This window comes from Sciurus carolinensis, chromosome 6 (genome assembly GCF_902686445.1).
Source record: "Sciurus carolinensis chromosome 6, mSciCar1.2, whole genome shotgun sequence".
NCBI lineage: Eukaryota > Metazoa > Chordata > Mammalia > Rodentia > Sciuridae > Sciurus > Sciurus carolinensis.
In genome coordinates, this window is record NC_062218.1 from 49,132,103 (window position 1) to 49,150,719 (window position 18,617).

The following is an 18,617-nucleotide window of genomic DNA, read 5'->3' on the forward strand; positions in this document are numbered from 1 at the left end:
GAAAATGTGATATACATACACAAAGGACTATAACTCAGCCTTAAGGAAGAATGAAATTATGATATTTGCCAGTAAATGAATGGATGTGAAGATATTATGCTAAGTGAAATAAGACAATCCCAAAAAACCAAAAGTCAAATGTTTTCTCTGATATGTGAATGCTAACTCACAATGTATGGACTAGGGATGAATAGAGGTACTTTGGATTAGGTAGAGGGGAGTGAAGGGAGGAGAGGGGGTGTGGGAGTAGGCAGAATAAGAATGAATCAGACATTATTACCCTATGTGCATATTTGATTACACGACCGGTGTGATTCCACATTATGTACAACCAGAAGAATGAGAAGTTATACTCCATATATGTATGATGTATCAAAATGCATTCTACTATCATGCATAACTAATTAAAACAAATTTTTAAAAAGGGAAAAAAAGGAAGTTCTTTGATAATGGAAGTGTGCATCAGTACAACTGCTTTGGAAAATTGCTGTTACCCATTATCAGCTTCACACTTAGGTGGTAGAGTTGTTGTTGATTTTTCCTTTTAAAAAAAGGAATCATAAAAAAAGAAAAGAAAGATAATAATCACATATACTTCCAAAGGTTAGCAATAGAGAGGATATTCTGGAAAATAAACTCTACCATAATGGTCAAATAGAGTAGAAAGTAGAATCATTCTTTGCTCTAAACAGAATGCCAAAGTCTGAGAGTGAATCCTGAAACACTAAAAATAACCAATTACATTACATATTTGTAACGTAAGGTGGCACTCAAACCAGTAGGAATACTTTAATCCATTTTTAAATGAGGAAAATCTCTGTCAAGTGCAGAAGGCAATCTGCTACAAGAGAACAGCCAATAGACCTCGGGTGCAGGGAAAAATAAGCCCCAAATGTACCACAAGTCAATTAATAGGTGTTGCTCTCGGTTTTCTGGGTAATGGCTCTCAGAGGAAGCCTTCCAGATGTTCCATAATCCAAGTGCTCCACTATTTAGCAAAAGGGCAAAGCAAAGCAAAAAACCAAACAGTGGAATGGAGGGAGGTGCCCTTTTAAGCCCAATATAGAAGCCCAAATCTTACCTATTTTCTTACAGAAATAAATGACTCGTGAGAATATTGGTAAAGGCATTTGGAGATGCTTTCTAACTGATCTAAACACATCGCAAAAAAAAAAAAAAAAAAAAAAAAAGAGAGAGAGAGAGGAAAACACTATGTATGTTATTAAAAAAAACAGCATTTATTTATATTCCAAAGGACAAAGAAGTTGAGAAAAATATATTCATCAAAGAAGTAGTCTAATTTTACTTAACCCATTTATGTTTTTCACAAAAACATTTGTGAAAGAAACTGTATAAAAAGGTTTGATTTAGAATTACAGGTCTAAGGGTGCCCAAAGAGTTTGTCCAATTCAATCTTACTACTTTAGATAATTTTGAAATTATACTATTGCTGGCAGATGAAAACCTATTCCACTTTTAGGTAAAGCCCACTAATACATATGTTATAAAAGACCCAGTTTTAATAAAATCTGTAGGAGCAATCAACAACTCTGCAATAAAAAACTGAGTCATCAAAATATAGGACATTAAGAATTTTTGTACAGCAATGAAAAGTGGAATTTACATAGCAGAAATCACAACGGGCTCAATAGCATCACAGTAACAGTACCCAGTGTCTCTTGAATTCAAGTATATACACCGTTCTAGACCTGGTTATCACAAAGATATCAGTAACCAGAATGTACACACAATTATTTTACAAACATCATGACAAACCATAAAAAGATAAAAATATTTTACCCTTAGATTCTGTAACAATTTCAAGTCTATATATTTGATTCATAATCTTTTATTAATTTGTACAACTTTAAAAATAGCATGAATTTTATAAAAATACTGACAGTGGCTCACATTTTAAGTCAAGTAATCTGTATGTACACTTCTGTAGTCTGTAAGTTACGCTCTTCTTTCTTCTACTACCATTCAAAACAACCACCAGAGAGTCTCTAAGCAGTGTCCCTGCAGAAGCATCACATTCGAAAACTTCTCGTTCTTTGAAATGGCTGGAAAGGCTTTTTCAGTGCCCACATAAGCAGCTGTGGTTTCGGTTTGGGTTTTTCAGGAAATAGAAGTGCCTCACTTTCTGGCGTAGGAAATCGTTCTTGGTAGACTTCAGGATAGGATTTCTGAAACTAAACAAGAGGTCCAGTAAGAGTAAAAAATTTATAGAAGAGTCAAGAAAATTGGGCAAATTTTAACACAGGAGCTTTTGATCCTATATGTTAAGGTTTGAATGTGAGGTGTCCCCCCAAACAACTCATGTGTGAGACAATGCAAGAAGGTTCAGAGGAGAAATGACTGGGTTGTAAGAGTCTTAACCCAATCAGTGATTTAATCCCCCAATAGGGTTTAACTGAGTGGTAACTGAATGGTAGGTTGTGGCTGGAGGAGGTGGGAATAGGGGCATGGCTTGGATAAATATTTGTATCTGGAGAGGAGTCTTTCTCTCTCTGCTTCCCGATGATGCAAACTGCTTTCCTCTGCCACGCTCTTCTGCCATGATATTCTGCCCCACCTGAGTCCTGAGCCTGGAGGACTGGAGCCAGGCTTCTATAGACTAGGACCTCTGAAGCTGTGAGCCCTCAAATAAGCTCTTCCTCCTCTACAGTTGTACTGAAGGGGTCATTTAGTCAAAGCAGCAAAACAGCTGACTAAAACACCATACTTCCCTGTTTTTATTTTTGTTAAATCATTTCATTTTGATATCTATAGATCAAATTCATCTTTCCTTTGATCCAATCTTTGAATGAACTTCTCCTTTTAATCAAAGTTCTTAAAATGTTCCCCACTGCCAACTATAAATAGACCTCACTTAAAAAATATTCACAAGTAACTCTGACTTGAAAATAACTTATGTCTTAGGCAGTTAAAGAAAATTTGGGCCCAACTATATTTTCCTACCTTCCTGCTTCTCCAACTCAGTCCCACCAACTTTTGCCCAAACGAAAAAGCAAACATTCCAGAATACATGGCTTTGCTTTATAAAAAGCTTAAAGGGAGCTTAAATGTATTCTTCCTATGTTTCTCACCACTGAACTCTTATCCAAAATTACTGAGAGAAATACATCAACTGAAGCACTAATGGGTGCTCTGTGTGTGATCTTATATACACTGTGTGACAAGGAATCTAGCTACATGTAGGATTAGGTTTTTAACAACAAATACCATTCATCCAATCGAGAATCAGTCTTTAGAATGGTCGAAGTATACCCACCCTGAGTTGAAAACTATTCTCTGAAACACAAAGTTGTGTTGACTATCATAAAAGGAACTAAAAACTTGATGCCTGAGGCAAACCACCAATTTGATAATGGCTACCTACAACCAATGGCTTTTGAACTCTAAGACATTTATGGTTTCAATCTGATTTAACTCTGAAAAAAAAAAGTAGAAATCTGCCCTCACAGTTAGCTTCTCTGAAGTTATTGTTCTGCTGGTTCACATCATGCCACAGCAAAACAAAGGACAAATATAAGAAATAAATAGTTCTATAAATGAAGATTTCAGTAATGGAAAAAAAATTGCATCAGAGAATATGGATCTGGAAAACTGACCACAGTTGTGCAAGCAATAAAACCTTGAAATACATGAACTGAATAACGTGTTATCAAAATTGCATGTCTCAGATAAGAGTCACACAGCACTTACTGAAATAAAGAGAAAAAGAAGAAATAACCTAAGTATCCTCATTACCTGCTTCAGTTTTTTTTTCTTCTCTTTGCTGGAGAGTTTGGCATCACTTATGACTTCCTCCAATAAAGCTGCCAGGGGCTCCTGAGAGCCGTAAGCTCTTTGGTATTCAAATTCCTCAGGACTAATTTGACGACAAAATGAAGGAGCAGATAAAGTGATATCCATATCAGCGCCTGGGTATTTTATCTGAGGCAAAAGAACAAAATGTAGTTTATGTCAATTATGGCACTCAATCTAGTAGGAATGGTATGTCATTTCTCAATTTGATTCGGGAAAACTATATTGAAAAATAAAAATATTTCCATAATTTCAGAGTAATATCATTTCAAAAAAATCATAGATTTACCCATTTCTTTTTACCTGTTTAAACTCAGTATCTTTTTTTTTTTTTAAGATCAGAGATTGAACCCAGTGGTGCTTAACCACTGAGTCACATTCCCAGCCTTTTATATTTTTTATTTTGAGACAAGGTCTTGCTAAACTGCTAAGAGCCTTGTTAAATTATTGAGGTTGGCTTTGAACTTGTGATCTTCCTATCTCAGCCTCCTGAGCTGCTGGGATTATACGCATATACCACTGCATAAACAAAAAAATCTTATGCTCCCTTTAAGAAGATATAAAATTTGGGGGGATGGGGTGAGTACTGGGGATTGAATTCAGAGGCAATCAACCACTGAGCCACATCCCCAGTCTTATTTTTACATATTGGTTAGAGATAGGGTCTTAATGAGTTGCTTAGTGTCTCCTTTTTGCTGAGGCTAGCTTTGAACTTGTGATCCTCCTGCTTCAGCCTCCTGAGCCACTGGAATTTACACAAATGTGTCACTGTGCCCAGCAATAAGATCTAAAATTTAAGCATAAATAAATCATAATGATTAAAACAATTTAAACCCAATATAAACCCTCTTTCACTACTTCTATTCAGCATAGTCCTTGAAACTCTAGACAGAGCAGTTAGGCAGAAGAAAGAAATTATAGGAATGTGAACAGGAAAAGAAGAGTTCAAAGTATCCCTATTTGCCAAAGACATGATTCTATATTTAGAAGACCCAAAAACTCTACCAGAAAGGTTCTTGAACTCACAAATGAATTCAGCATAGTAGCAGGACACAAAATTAACACCCATAAATCAATTGCGTTCCAATACATCAGTGATGAATCAACTGAAAGAGAAATTAGGAAAACTATTCTATTCACAACAGCCTCAAAAAAAAAAAAAAAAACATGATTTAATCTAATGAAAGAGGTGAAACATCCCTACAATGAAAACTACAGAACACTAAAGAAAGAAATTGAAGAAGACCTTAGAAGATGGAAAAATCTCCCATGTTCTTGGATAGGCAGAATTAATATTATCAAAATGGCCATACTACCAAAAGCACTATACATATTTAATGCAATTCCTATTAATATCCCAATGACATTCTTCATAGGACTAGAAAAAGAAATCATGGAATTCATTTGGAAAAATAAGAGACCCAGAATAGCCAAAGAAATCCTTCGCAAGAAGAGTGAAGCAGGAGGCAACACAATACCAGATCTTAAAATATACTACAGAGCCATAGTAACAAAAATAGCATGATATTGGCACCATAAGAGACACACAAACCAACAGTACAGAATAGAAGACACAGAGACAAACCCATATAAATACAGTTATCTCATACTAGACCACAGCACCATAAACATACATTGGAGAAAAGATAACCTCTCCAACAAATGGTGTTGGGAAATTTGGAAGTCCATAGGTAGCAAAATGAAATTAAACCTCTATCTCTCACCCTGCACAGAATTCAACTCAAAGTAGATCAAGGACTTAGGTACTAGAACAGAGACCCTGCACCTAAGAAAAGAGAAAGCAGTCCCAAATCTTCACCATGTCAGCTTAGGATCTGACTTCCTTAACAAAAAACTCCTAAAGTATAAGAAGTAAAATCAAGAATTAATAAATGGAATGGAATCAAACCAAAAAGCTCTTCATAGCGAAGGAAACAATCAAGAATGTGAAGAGAGAATCTATAGAATGGAAGAAAATATTTGCCACCTGCACCTCAGAGTATTAATCTCCAGGATTTATAAAGAACTCAAAACACTTAACAGCAAAAAATAACCCAATCAATAAATGGGCTAAGGAACTGCACAGACACTTCACAAAAGAAATACAATTGTTCAACAAATATATGAAAGAATGTTCAACATCTCCAGTAATTAGAGAAATGCAGATCAAAACTACACTGGGATTTCATTTCATTCCAATCAAAATGGCAGTTATCAAGAATATAAGCAACAATAAATACTGTCAAGGATGTGGGGGTAAAGGTACACTCATACATTGCTGGTGGGAATGCAAATTGGTGCAGCCACTATGGAAAGCAGTATGGAGATTCCTTAGAAAACTTGGAATGGACCCACCATTTGACCCAGCTATCCCACTCTTTGGTTTATACCCAAAGGGCTTAAAATCATCATACTAGAGTGGTGTAGCCACATCAATGTTTATAGCAGCTTAATTCACAATAGCTGAACTATGGACCCAACCTAGGTGCCCTTCAATAGATAAATGGATAAAGAAAATTGGTATAAATACACAATGAAATATTACTCAGCCTAAAAGAAGAATAAAATTATGACATTTCCAAGTAAATTAATGGAACTGGAGACCATCATGCTAAGTGAAATAAGCCAGTCTCCCCCCTGCCCCCAAATGGCTGAATGTTCTCTCTGATATGTGGATGCTAACACACAATGGGGGTGGAGGGAGAATAGAAGTTTATTGGATTAGACAAAGGGGAATGAAGATGATGGGTGATGGGAATAGGAAAGACAGTAGAATGAATCAGACATAACTTTCTATGTTCATAAATGAATACACCACCAGTAAAACTCCACACCACGTACAACCATAAGAGTGGGAAGTTATACTTCATGTATATATAATATGTCAAAAATCAGTCATACTCTACTGTCAAGTATATCTAAAAAGAACAAATTGGGGAAAAAAACAGGCATAATGTTGAACATACTAAATCACACAGTCTCCTCCCATATCTGGGAGGAGGGTCTGATTATCCCTCCCTTGGGAATGGATAGAAACCGGCACTCAGAGAAGCAGTGAAGTAGAGAAAGGTACCATGACCACCCCACTGGTGTTACTAGTGAGTCAAGTGGAAAGAAGAAATGTGCAGACACTGCGCCAGGCAAAGGGGTGGGGGACAAGAGGAAAAAGGAAACCAAGGCCTGTGCATAAATGGGTGTTCATTAAAAACACTTAATTTTAGAGTCCAAAGTCTTTTCAAAAGCATAGCACCCTACTGTTTTTCTGTAGTAGAAAAAATTCCCACTATTTCATTCACCACTTTGGCTTAAAAAGATTCCCCCACCAAGCCACAACTAAAAATGTCTTATTGCCAAGAGGGGTGATTACATTAAGCACATCCCATGCCTAAAGATAGTTAATCAGGTCAATTAGAGACAAACTAAGGGCTGGGGTTGTGGCTCAGTACTAGAGCACTTGCCTAGCATTTGTGAGGTCCTGGGTTTGATCCTCAGCACCACATAAAAATAAAATAAAATAAAGGTAGAGACAACCTAAGACAGACAGACTAAACTGATAGGGCAAGGGCTTGTAGGACTTGACTGGTTTTTTTTTGTTTTTTTTTTTTTGTTTGTTTTTTCATTTGAATAACAAGAAAAACAGAAAGGGCCAGGATAAAGGGTGAGGCCTAGGTAGACTACAACAGCCCTAAGCCTAGGGCATGAGAAAAACTGAGACATCAAGGATTAAAGGTCTCGGGAAGAGGGTTGGAGACCAGGTCAGCAGAAAGCTGATGTCAAAACTTGTGCACCTCACAGTTTGTCCCAGAAACTGCCTCCAAACAACTCATGGAATAGTCCAGGCAAACCCGTGCATTTTCCAAGAATCCCTGCTCAAAGGTGATGTGACGCAGGGACTTAGTGGCCGTGATCTATAGGCTCTCGTGCCTGCCAGTTCTACTGAGGACTTCCAAGAGAGAAAAGGTAATTGGACAATTGAGTAGATACTGATTTTATTCAGTGCACATGAGAGTGGATCCTCCAAGATCAGGGTTACTTGCAGCTAAATTAGTCACCAGAGCTCAGCCTTCCAATCTTCAGGTGACAGGACAGGGTTCATGAGGCCTGGGCTCTGTATGTGGATGCACAAACCTAGCGAGTATACGGAGCAACACAGTTCTCGGTAACATTTCCTTGCAGGCATTCAGTGAAGGTTTTTTTTTTACTTTTTTAAAGTTTGGTCATAAAAATATTGGCAAAAGTAGATTAAAGTAAAACACCAGTAAGAGTATATTTTTTACCCATGAAAATGGTCAATGTATGTATGCACGAATATAGATAATATACAAAGAAGACAAAGGTGCAAAGAAATGGACGTTTTCTTATGACACTGACACAAATATTGAAACAAGCAAAAAGGAAACCTGGCAATATCTGATCAACACTTAGAGCAGGTTTACTGTCTTTGACTGAGCACTGCTGTGCCTTAGAAAATAATCATGGATCAGTCAAAAATAATCTAGCTATAAAATATTTATATTGTTATATTGCATGCAAAACAGGGGAAAAGAATAAAGACAATTTACACATCAACTAGAGGGCGTCACTTTAATGAGCCATGATCCATTCCCTTTATGGAATACTGTGCTACAGTAACGACACAGCAATGACCACAACACAACAGCAGCTACTAATGAAGGTTTACTTTGTGATGGACGTTTACAGGTATTGAGCCATTTGGTTCCCAAAACAATTCTATGAGGCAAGAATGAACTATTATTATTTCCATTTAGGGATTAAAAAAAAAAAAAAAAAGAGGCTGAGGCAGATGTTGAACCAGAGTAGCATTATGTAACTTGCCTAAGGACATATGGCTAATAAAAGGAACATCGTGAAAAGATTTTCTCCCACTCTGTAGGCTCTCTTTTCACATTATTGATTGTATCCTTTGCTGAGAAAAAGTTTTTTAGTTTGAATCCATCCCATTTATTGATTCTTACTTTGATTTCTTGCACTTTGGGAGTCTTGTTAAGGAAGTCTGGTCCTACGCAAACATGAAGAAGATTCAGGTCTACTTTTTCTTCTCTTAGGTGCAGGGTCTCTGGTCTAATTCCTATGTCTTTGATCCATTTTGAGTTAAGTTTTGTGCAGGGTGAGAGATAGAGGTTTAATTTCATTTTACTACATATGAATTTCCAGTTTTCCCTTTGTTGAACAGGCTGCTATCTTTTCTCCATTGTATGTTTTTGGCTCCTTTGTCTAGTATGAGATAATTGAATTTATGCGGGTTGGTCTCTTTGTCTTCTATTCTGTACCATTGGTCTACATGTCTATTTTGGTGCCAATACCATGCTGTTTTTGTTACTATTGCTCTGCAGTATAGTTTAAGGTCTGGTATTGTGATACCTCCTGCTTCACTCTTCCTGCTCAGTATTGCTTTGGCTATTTGAGGTCTCTTATTTTTCCAGATGAATTTCATTTTTGCTTTCTTTATTTCTATGAGGAACATCATTGGGATTTTAATAGAAATTGCATGGAATCTGTATAATGCCTTTGGTAGAATAGCCATTTTGACAATATTAATTCTGCCTATCCAAGAACATGGGAGATCTTTCCATCTTCTAAGGTTTTCATTAATTCCTTTCTTTAGTATTCTGTAGTTTTCATTGTAGAGGTCTTTTACCTCTTTTGTTAGATTAATTCGCAAGCATTTTTTTTTTTAGGCTATTGTAAATGGAGTTATTTTCCTAATTTATCTTTCAGAGGATCCACCACTTATGCATGGAAATGCATTAGATTTATGTGTATTGATTTTATATCCTGCTATTTTGCTGAATTCATTTATTAGTTCTAGAAATTTTCTGGTGGAGTTTTTGAATCCTCTAAATAAAGAATCATGTTATCAGCAAATAGTGATAGCTTGAGTTCTTTTCCTATTCATATGCCTTTAATTTCTTTGATCTAATTGCTCTGGTTAGTGTTTCAAGGACAATGTTGAATAGAAGCGGTGAAAGAAGGCATCCCTATCTTGTTCCAGTTTTTAGAGGGAATGCTTCAGATAGAGCACTAATCTCCAAAATTTATAAAGAATTTATAAAACTTTACACCCAAAATACAATGAATGCAATCAATAAATGGGCCAAGGAACTGGATGGATACTTTACAGAAGATATACAGGTGGATTAGCAAATACAAGAAAAAGTGTTCAACATCTCTAGTAATTAGAGAAATGCAAATTAAAACAACTCTAAGATTTCATCTTATTCCAATTAGTATGGCTATTATTAAGAATACAAACAATAATAGATGTTGGCATGGATGTGGGGAAAAAGGCACACTTTTACATTGCTGGTGGATTGCAAATTGGTGCAGCCACTCTGGAAAGCAGTATGGAGAATCCTAAGAAAACTTGGAATGGACCCACCTTTTGACCCAGTTATCCCACTCCTCGGTTTATACCCAAAGGACTTAAAATCAGCATACTACACTGAAGCAGTCACATCAATGTTTATAGCAGCTCAATTCACAATAGCTAGATTGTGGAACAAACCAAGATGCCCTTCAATAGATGAATGGATAAAGAAACTATGGTATGTATACACAATGGAATATTATTCCACCATAAAGAAGAACAATATTATGGCATTTGCAGGTAAATGGATGGAATTGGAGAATATCATGCAGAGTGAAATAAGCCAATCCCAAAAAACCAAAGGCCAAATTTTTTCCCTGATAAGTGGATGATGATACACAATAGGGGTAAGGGGGTCAGGGGTGAGAGAGGAATGAAGGAACTTTAGATTATGTAGAGGGAAATTAGAGGGAGGAGGAGGCAGGGGTATGAAAGATAGTGGAATGAGACAGACATCATTACCCTATGTACATGTATGAATACACGAATGGTATGAATCTACATCATGCACAACCATAGAAACAAAAAGTTGTACCCCATTTGTGTACAATGACTAAAATGCAGTCTGTAAAAGTAAAATAAATAGATAAATAGAAAAAATTTTAAACAAATAAAATATAAAAAAGAAGAAGAAAAGGCACATCATGAATCAAATACATTTAGCTCCAAAGTCTGTGCTCTTGGCCACTCTGGTGTCAGTCAAGAATATTTAGTGATGTGAGGAATTTTTTTATTGTATTGTTAAGTAAGAGAAAGTATGTTACAAACCAGAAAGGGAGGGAGGGAAGGAGGGAAGAAGGGGGAAAAGAAGGAAAAAAAGACACATACAAAATACCTAAAAGACCATAATACTGACTATGAACCTTTTGCTATTTTTTTGGTGTATATCATCTGTATTTCCCAGATTTCTTCACTATAGTATGATGAAAACCATATAGCACTGATTTATACAACAAAACCAAGTATTCGTTTCATAGACTTTTCAATTATAGCAAGTGCATTTAGTCTTTACTGTATACCAAGGTTTATTTTAAATTTACTTAATCCTTATAACACATTGTACCAGAAGCCAAGCAAGCTTACATGACTTTCCAATGCAAATTTGATAGGCCTGACAATAACCCCTCTTTTACCTGGACTCTTCGTAGATGAGCCACACGCTCCTCTATAGAGGTCTGCAAGGCTGAAGGTACTTTCAGAATCTCCTGGTAATTGTCCATCAGAAAAGTCACCAACCTAGCAGCCAATAACTCATCCAAGTCTACTTCATCCTTGGAACATAAGATGCAGCGCGAAAATGTCTGAACCATCTAAAGGCGTGGGAGGGGTAAGAAAACACAGATGAGCTGGTTCTTTTGTCCTCTGAACTGAGTACATCTAGTTTGCAAAAAGAAAAGTATACATCCCACCAGGCATCTGGTCACATTTGGCCATCTCAGATGAGCTGATTGTCTCAAAAGCAGTACAAAAAATGTCTGTATCTCCTGTTTAAAAGACATGGTTAGAGGGCTGGGGCTGGGGTTCAGTAGCAGAGCACTTGCCTAGCAGGTATGAGGCACTAGGTTTGATCCTTAGCACCACATAAAAATAAACAAATAAAGTCATGCTGTCCAACTACAACTACCAAAAATTGGAAAAAAAAAAAAAAAAAAAAAAAGACATGGTAGAGGGATGAGGGATGTATGTCTGAGAAATTTCTGAAAATTACTATCACCATGATTTGGATCATGTAGTATCTACTTTTACTAGTACATATTAGCTATATAGAATGGGGTTTTATTGTGACATATTCATGTATTCATAAAAAAATGCTTTGAATTTCAAAGTACTTTATAGTCATTTGCTCATATATTATCCTAATATCACTATTGATTTTTTAAGCAAAAAATCTTATATATGCTTGTTATTTCATTATTGATTTTTTTTAAAACCTGGTAACAGTGTGCCTAAAATATTACATCTTACCTAGTTAACTTATTTTCCCTAAGATTTTGGTGTACATTTGACAATCGACTTTGAACAAAACTATGGGATTTTAAAAGAAAAACATTAAGTGACAAAATTCTCTTTATAGTAATCAGAATTATAAAATATATACTTTCATAGAATTTATACTAATGACTCAATTCTCAATATCATCCTCCACTAGAAAGGATAATACTTGTATTGCTGACAATTTTACTTTAAAATCACATAATTCTGTTTAATAAGACTTGATTTCATCACTGCAAATTATACTTTACTCATATTTATGGACACAAAAAGACACATAAGTGGAGTTTTTTTGTTTTTGTTTTTTGTTTGTTTTTTTTTAACCTGGATACCATGGATCCCAGGGGATTTGTGAATGCCTTGAAACTCCATGCAAATTTTTACTCATATATTCTTAGAGGGAATAGATGTAAAGTTTTCTTCAACTTTTCAAAAAGGTCCATCAGAAAAAGAGGTCAAGAATCATTCCTTAAGTCAGGCATGGTGGAGTATGCCAATAATCCCAGCTACTTGGGAAGTTGAGCAGGAGGACTGCAAGTTTGAGGCTAGCCTTAGCAACTTAGCAAAACCCTATCTCAAAATTAAAAAAAAAAAAAAAAAAAAAAGTGTGGGGGGGGGCAACTGGGGACTATAGCTCAGTGGTAATATGACCCTGGATTTAATCCCCAGGATTAAAAACCAGTATCACTGCTCAGAGCACTGAGTGCTCTTCTGATCTTACTCCATACTTCTCTAAATCTGGGCCAGGAATCTCCAGGAAGGGCCATGATTTACTGGGATATGGAAAGGACATTAATTCCATTGAAGTACCAGTTGTGTTCCAGGAATATTTTTGAGGAAATGAAGAGATTTTTATTAGTAAGTAAATTCTAAACATAAACTAAAAATGCATGCTGATAGAAGCAGAGTATAAAAGTAGGTTACTGGAGGCTGCAAGAGAGGAATAGGGAAAGGGAAGATGCTCGGTAGAGAATATAAAGTTCAGTTTAGACAAACAGAATAAGCTTTAGAGCTCTATTCCAAAGTATGGTGATCACAGTTAATAATAATAAAAATGTACTATATATTTCAAAATTGCAAGAAGAGTAATTTTTGAACATATCACAAAAAAAATAAGTTGATGAGGTTAAAAAGAAAAAGATGTCAAATTAGCTTGAATTAATCTTTCTATAATTAATACATATATCAGAACATCACATGGTATCTCATAAATATATACAATTATTTGTCAATTAAAATTAAAATCAATGTAAAAAAATGTTGACATTACATAGAATTCAAAATTAGTAGGTGTTTTTAAACAAAACTGAAAAATAGTATCACTTTTAGACCCTTAGATCATACCAAAAGAGGCACGTTCTCTCTCCTCCCAAGCTATCTAGTCCAACTGTGGAATTTACTTCCTCCCTTTTTAATTCATTGTATATGCTGCATGTTTCTTACTGGTTACAATAGCAAAGGCTTTGCAATACTTTCTTCCCTGGAATTAGAAAAAATGTTTTCCTGATAAATCACTTACTCTTTTTGTCCACCCTTTGTCCTCTTTGTGTTGACAGTAGGTACCAGCTTAAGAAGTGGTGCGACAGGATACAGCAGAGGTCTCTGCACTTCGCATCTGTTCGCTCCTCTCCCTTTGCTTTCTGCAATGTTCTAATTTAAGACCCTTAGACCAGAAGCACAAGTCTGGGTGGATGGCTGGCCATGACCCTGAAGCAAGCTGCCTTGCATCTTCCACTGATGGCTGCAACTAGTAAACTGGACTCAGCTGAATTTCCCTCCAAAACCTCAAGCACGTTAGACATTAACAATCAACCTACCAGTGTCCGGGTCCCAAGGCCGTCACACAGTGGTGGCATCTCTTTGTTCAAGCAGATCCTTGCCATCATTCTCATCAACAGCTGTAGCTTTCTCCTGTTTTCAGGAGGCAGGAGGAGGCAACAAATCTGAAAGGCTTCAACTGCCATTTTCTCTTTCTGTAACAAACCTGATTCAAAAAAGTTTTATCTTTCAAAATCTATGGCCTACTTGACTCTGTATGCTCACATTTTAAAAAATATTATATTACTAAAAAGGGTGTCAAGTCTTTTCACACATTACACTGCACCTGGCAAAATGAATATAGATGTTAACTCACAAATCAGCACAGAAAACATAATCCGTCGACCAGAGATAACATGTAGAACAAACAGCTACTTCTTCCTCCCATTACTAGACAGACACCAATGTTCACAACACTCTTTCCCACTGAATCACAAGTAGTTCAAATAACATTAACCTCACGCTGTTAATAGGTCCAGGATCACACCAGCAAGAACATGAATGCACCATCGCAACCCCACACTCTCCCCACGTGTGGTTTCCACATGAGCAGCAGGGTCACCAACTTGCATGACTCACATACTAAATAATAGGACTAAAGCTCTCACTGTTGGTCCATTGCCAAGTGGCTCTGCTTTTTCTTAATAGCATTTAGGCTATATTCTAGACTTAGGCATGCTGATTAAATCATGTTATATGCCATCCATCCTTGTCTCAGGAAGGATTTTGTTAAAAATTAAGGTATTCTAATGTGCTCTTTTCAAGCATTCTTGTCCCTGAACACTCAAATCTAAGCCCTCTAATGAAGTGAAACTGCTTCCACCAAGTTATTTGTCCAGATGCATCTTTTTCAAGTTCTAACTAATCTTTGTGTTGCAGGCAAAATCATCTTTAACACTGAATAAATATTTACTAGCCATCTGTGATACACCATGAACTGTGGTAAGTTCTGGAAAAGCAAAGACATCCCCAGCCCTTTCCTTTGAAGAGATGAGGAGAGACCCATAAGAAAATAAGTGACCAAATGTGAGAGGTGCTGCAAGACACATACCTAGTGAGATACTAGGGGACTCTAAGTCATTCACTATAACTATATCACTATAGTCACTCATAGGCTGTGAGGGTGAGGGTTTGGCAGAAGTAAAGCTAGAAAAGTTGGCACCGATGAAGTCTTAGAAGACCTTTAATACCAGACCAAAGAGCCTGGGTTTCATCCCAATGGCAATGGGTATGGAGAGAAAGGGAAAGCAGAAGAGTGAGCTTGTCTTTTTGTCTTTTTTTTTTTTTTTTTTTCTGCAGTGCTGTGGATCAAACCCAAGGCTGTGGCTCATGGTAGGCAAGTACTCTACCACTGAGCTACACCACCAGTCCCAGATCTTTATACACAAGATGTACACAAGAAATGCTGCTGATGATTATCACATCATCACCTATGTAGAGCTGCTTCCAATTCTACCTCATCAAGTCCATGGAAAGAAAAAGGGTTTCTGCCCAAATTTTAGTAGACTCATTTACCAATAATATTGTTAAGCCAGCTAAATATTTATGAAGCCAGCTTAGTATTTTAAGCCAGCTTCTATACCAGGAACCATTTTAAGAGACAAGCAGTGAGGAATAAAACAAAATCCCTGTGTAGATAGATCCCTGGAGCTTGCTTTCCAACAGAGAGTAAAACAGGAATAGAAAGGTGATGTGAGGTGGAAAGATGCTATGTAAAAAAATCAATAAATAAAGCAGGAAAGGAGCTGGGGAATAAGGGTTGTACTCAGAAAACACCTCCAGCATTTCAGGGAAGACTTCCCTCTAAGGAACTGACATGTGAGCAGAGACTGAAGGAACTGAGAGCAAGCCAGGGAAATACTGGAGAACCAAACTTCAAGGGGAAGGAAAGAGCAATTTCGAAGCTGCGGCATGGGAGTACGCTAGGGAGGGTTCAAGGAGCAGAATGAAGTGGAGTGACAGCGGAGGGTGAGAAGAACGAATCCCTGCTCCTCTAAATCCTCATCCTCCCAAGGCCAGGCCGCTACCTCTAGCAGTAGACTTGAATGGAAAAGTCCCTGCGGCCCAACACTGGATAATAAGGGAGGAGGGAGAAGTGCTCATGCTCAAAATTAAAAGCACAAGGTTCCTGACACCCTCAGCAGGAACGAGGCATACATTTTACCAGAGTGGGAGGAAAAACTCATTGTAAATACTGGTTAGGTCTATAACACTATTAAATTTGAGCCATAGATAAGCTACATAATGAATTAAGTAGGACACATAGGTTGGTCTTACAATTTAACCATCCTTCATAGCTTTGCTTGATGGAATAGTGAGGAGACAGGGGGAAAGTAGAACTGTGTTTCTGTGTGTTCAGAGCTACCTATTTGGGAAGGTTTAAGACAAAACCTTTTATTTCAATATAACTTATAAAATTAAAAAATTAATTCATTTCTTCATTCTAAAAGGTATTAAACTTACACTACCAGTTCCCCTTCCCAATTGATTTTTTTAACCACTACAGAATTTACTGTTATGTTATCTACAGTTCTCTCCCCACACTGCTGCATTGAAATGTAAGCTCACAATGATGGGGATATTGTTGTCAGTTTTATTTCTATCCACATACCTTCAGCAGCTAGAAGAATACCTGATACATCATAGAAACTAACAAATAAAATTTTGTGAATGAATGACTGAATACATGAATGAAGGCATAAAAATTACTCAACTTTGTTGGGGCTTGAATAAGAATATTAGCCCTAGCTCTTATTTTGTACCTTTGAATAAATCACTTAACCTCCATGAATCAGTAAAATGTTAAGAACAGTCATAAAAACCAAAACAATTTACTACACTGGGGTCCATGGGTTATAAAGAGGAGTCCAAGTAAACTAAAAACTTTAATATCTTTGATCACAGCCATTACTGCACTCAAGTTTATATTAAAACTAACATCAGAAGGAAATATGACATTAATCAAATACAACTTTGAAATCTGGTCAAGAAATATATTGTGCACTGATTTTCAGGAGCAAATTCCACTCTGATCCCAACATAGCTAAATCATTGAATAATAAACCATTTACATCTACCCTACTGAACCCTAATTGCTTAAACAGTTGCATAACCACATTAAATAGTATGGAAGAAAATATAAACCTTTGAACAATCACCATATAAAATATTTTTATAAAATTCATCATGTATAACTCAGAAAGTCTCTGTCACAATTATTACTCTATGGGTCATTGGAAGGCTGGAAGATTTTTATTACTGTATTATTATTATGTAACAAAAGATACACCTGACTCCTTGGTGTTAGAAGGTCCTATAAAACTCAAAGTTCCCTTGACTTTTTAGTTGAAAGAATGTGGATGACTGTCAGCATCAGTGAGAGAATTATCACAGCAGCAGACACCCATTTGATGACTGGCTCCTTGTTAACCTAAGATCATGGAAGTCTTTGTTGAAATTGCTTATCAATGTACAATGCCACTTTCTTTAAACCCCAATGAAATTTTTGTTTTTAATCATAGTCCCATTGAGAAACTACTGTAGTAAGAATTTTGCCAAGGGTTAGGGATGCAGTTCAGTGGTAGAGAACTTACCTAACCCTGGGCTTGATGACCATCCGCAACAACAGCCACCAAAAATTGCCAAGTTCAATTAGTATTTAGAATTTGGAGCATTTGCTTGGGTCTGTAGATTTGCAGAGGGCAGGTGAGCATAGCAGTGAAGACCATCTGGAGTCTGCAAGACCTGGGTTTTATGTAAACTTTGCAACTTAACTAACTATGCAACCTGTGAGCCCTAACTTCAGCTTCTGTAAAGTGTAGAAAATAACTAAGAGGGCTGGGGAGATAGCTCAGTCAGTAGACTGGGTTCGATCCCCAGCACCGCAAAAAAAAAAAAAAAGAAGAAGAAGAAGAAAATAACTAAGAGTCATCAGAATTAAAGGGGATTATATATTACTATGCTTATAGCAAAGTCTGACGTACCAAAGTACTAAATAAGTTAGCTATTATCATTGTTATGAAAGTTATACTAACAAAAAACTACTATTTAGGCAGCTTCCATTTTAGGCCAACTTATTACATTTAATAACTTTTCACTTGCTAACTGATAAAGTAACCTCTCTTGGCAGAAAATGAAATTTTTAAGAACAAAACACAATTGCTGCAATCTGATTAGTTTGAATCGATTTAAAAAATCACTAGGAAAACCACAAAGGAGTTATGTGATGTTCATAAACAGCAAAGATTAGGAGTAGGAACTCACTATAAATGATACAAAAAATGTCTATAAAGCTTTAGAAATTGAGCAGTATGACACAACCATAAGAATAGACAAGAACCATAACAAATGGACGTCATCTCAAGTTCATGGAACTAAGTAGAAAACTTAGAAATAGGTCTAAGAATGTGTGGGAATTTCAAATATGGCAGAACTATCATTACAAATCAGTAAGAAAAGCATGATCTATTAAAAAAATAATGTAGGAACAATTGATAACCATATGTGATGAAAAAATAAATGACAATGCCTTACCTTATTTAACAAAAAAAGGGGGGGGGGGGCATGGCTTGGATTCTGTTTCAGCCCAGATGGAATAAATAAGGACCAA

The 18,617-nt window shown here is 36.5% G+C and overlaps 1 protein-coding gene across 1 annotated transcript in view; it reads right to left on the reverse strand.

Annotated features, from left to right (window-relative positions):
- Window positions 1-1,237: 1,237 nt before the first annotated feature.
- Window positions 1,238-18,617, reverse strand: part of Depdc1b (DEP domain containing 1B) — a 114,441-nt gene continuing 97,061 nt past the window's right edge. The window contains exons 8-11 of the mRNA XM_047556189.1: window positions 14,008-14,174; window positions 11,332-11,508; window positions 3,754-3,939; window positions 1,238-2,192 (exon numbers count right to left, since the gene is read on the reverse strand). Of these exons, the coding sequence (XP_047412145.1) occupies window positions 2,031-2,192; window positions 3,754-3,939; window positions 11,332-11,508; window positions 14,008-14,174 (692 nt within the window). The 3' untranslated portion in view covers window positions 1,238-2,030. The remainder of the gene's footprint in view (window positions 2,193-3,753; window positions 3,940-11,331; window positions 11,509-14,007; window positions 14,175-18,617) is intronic.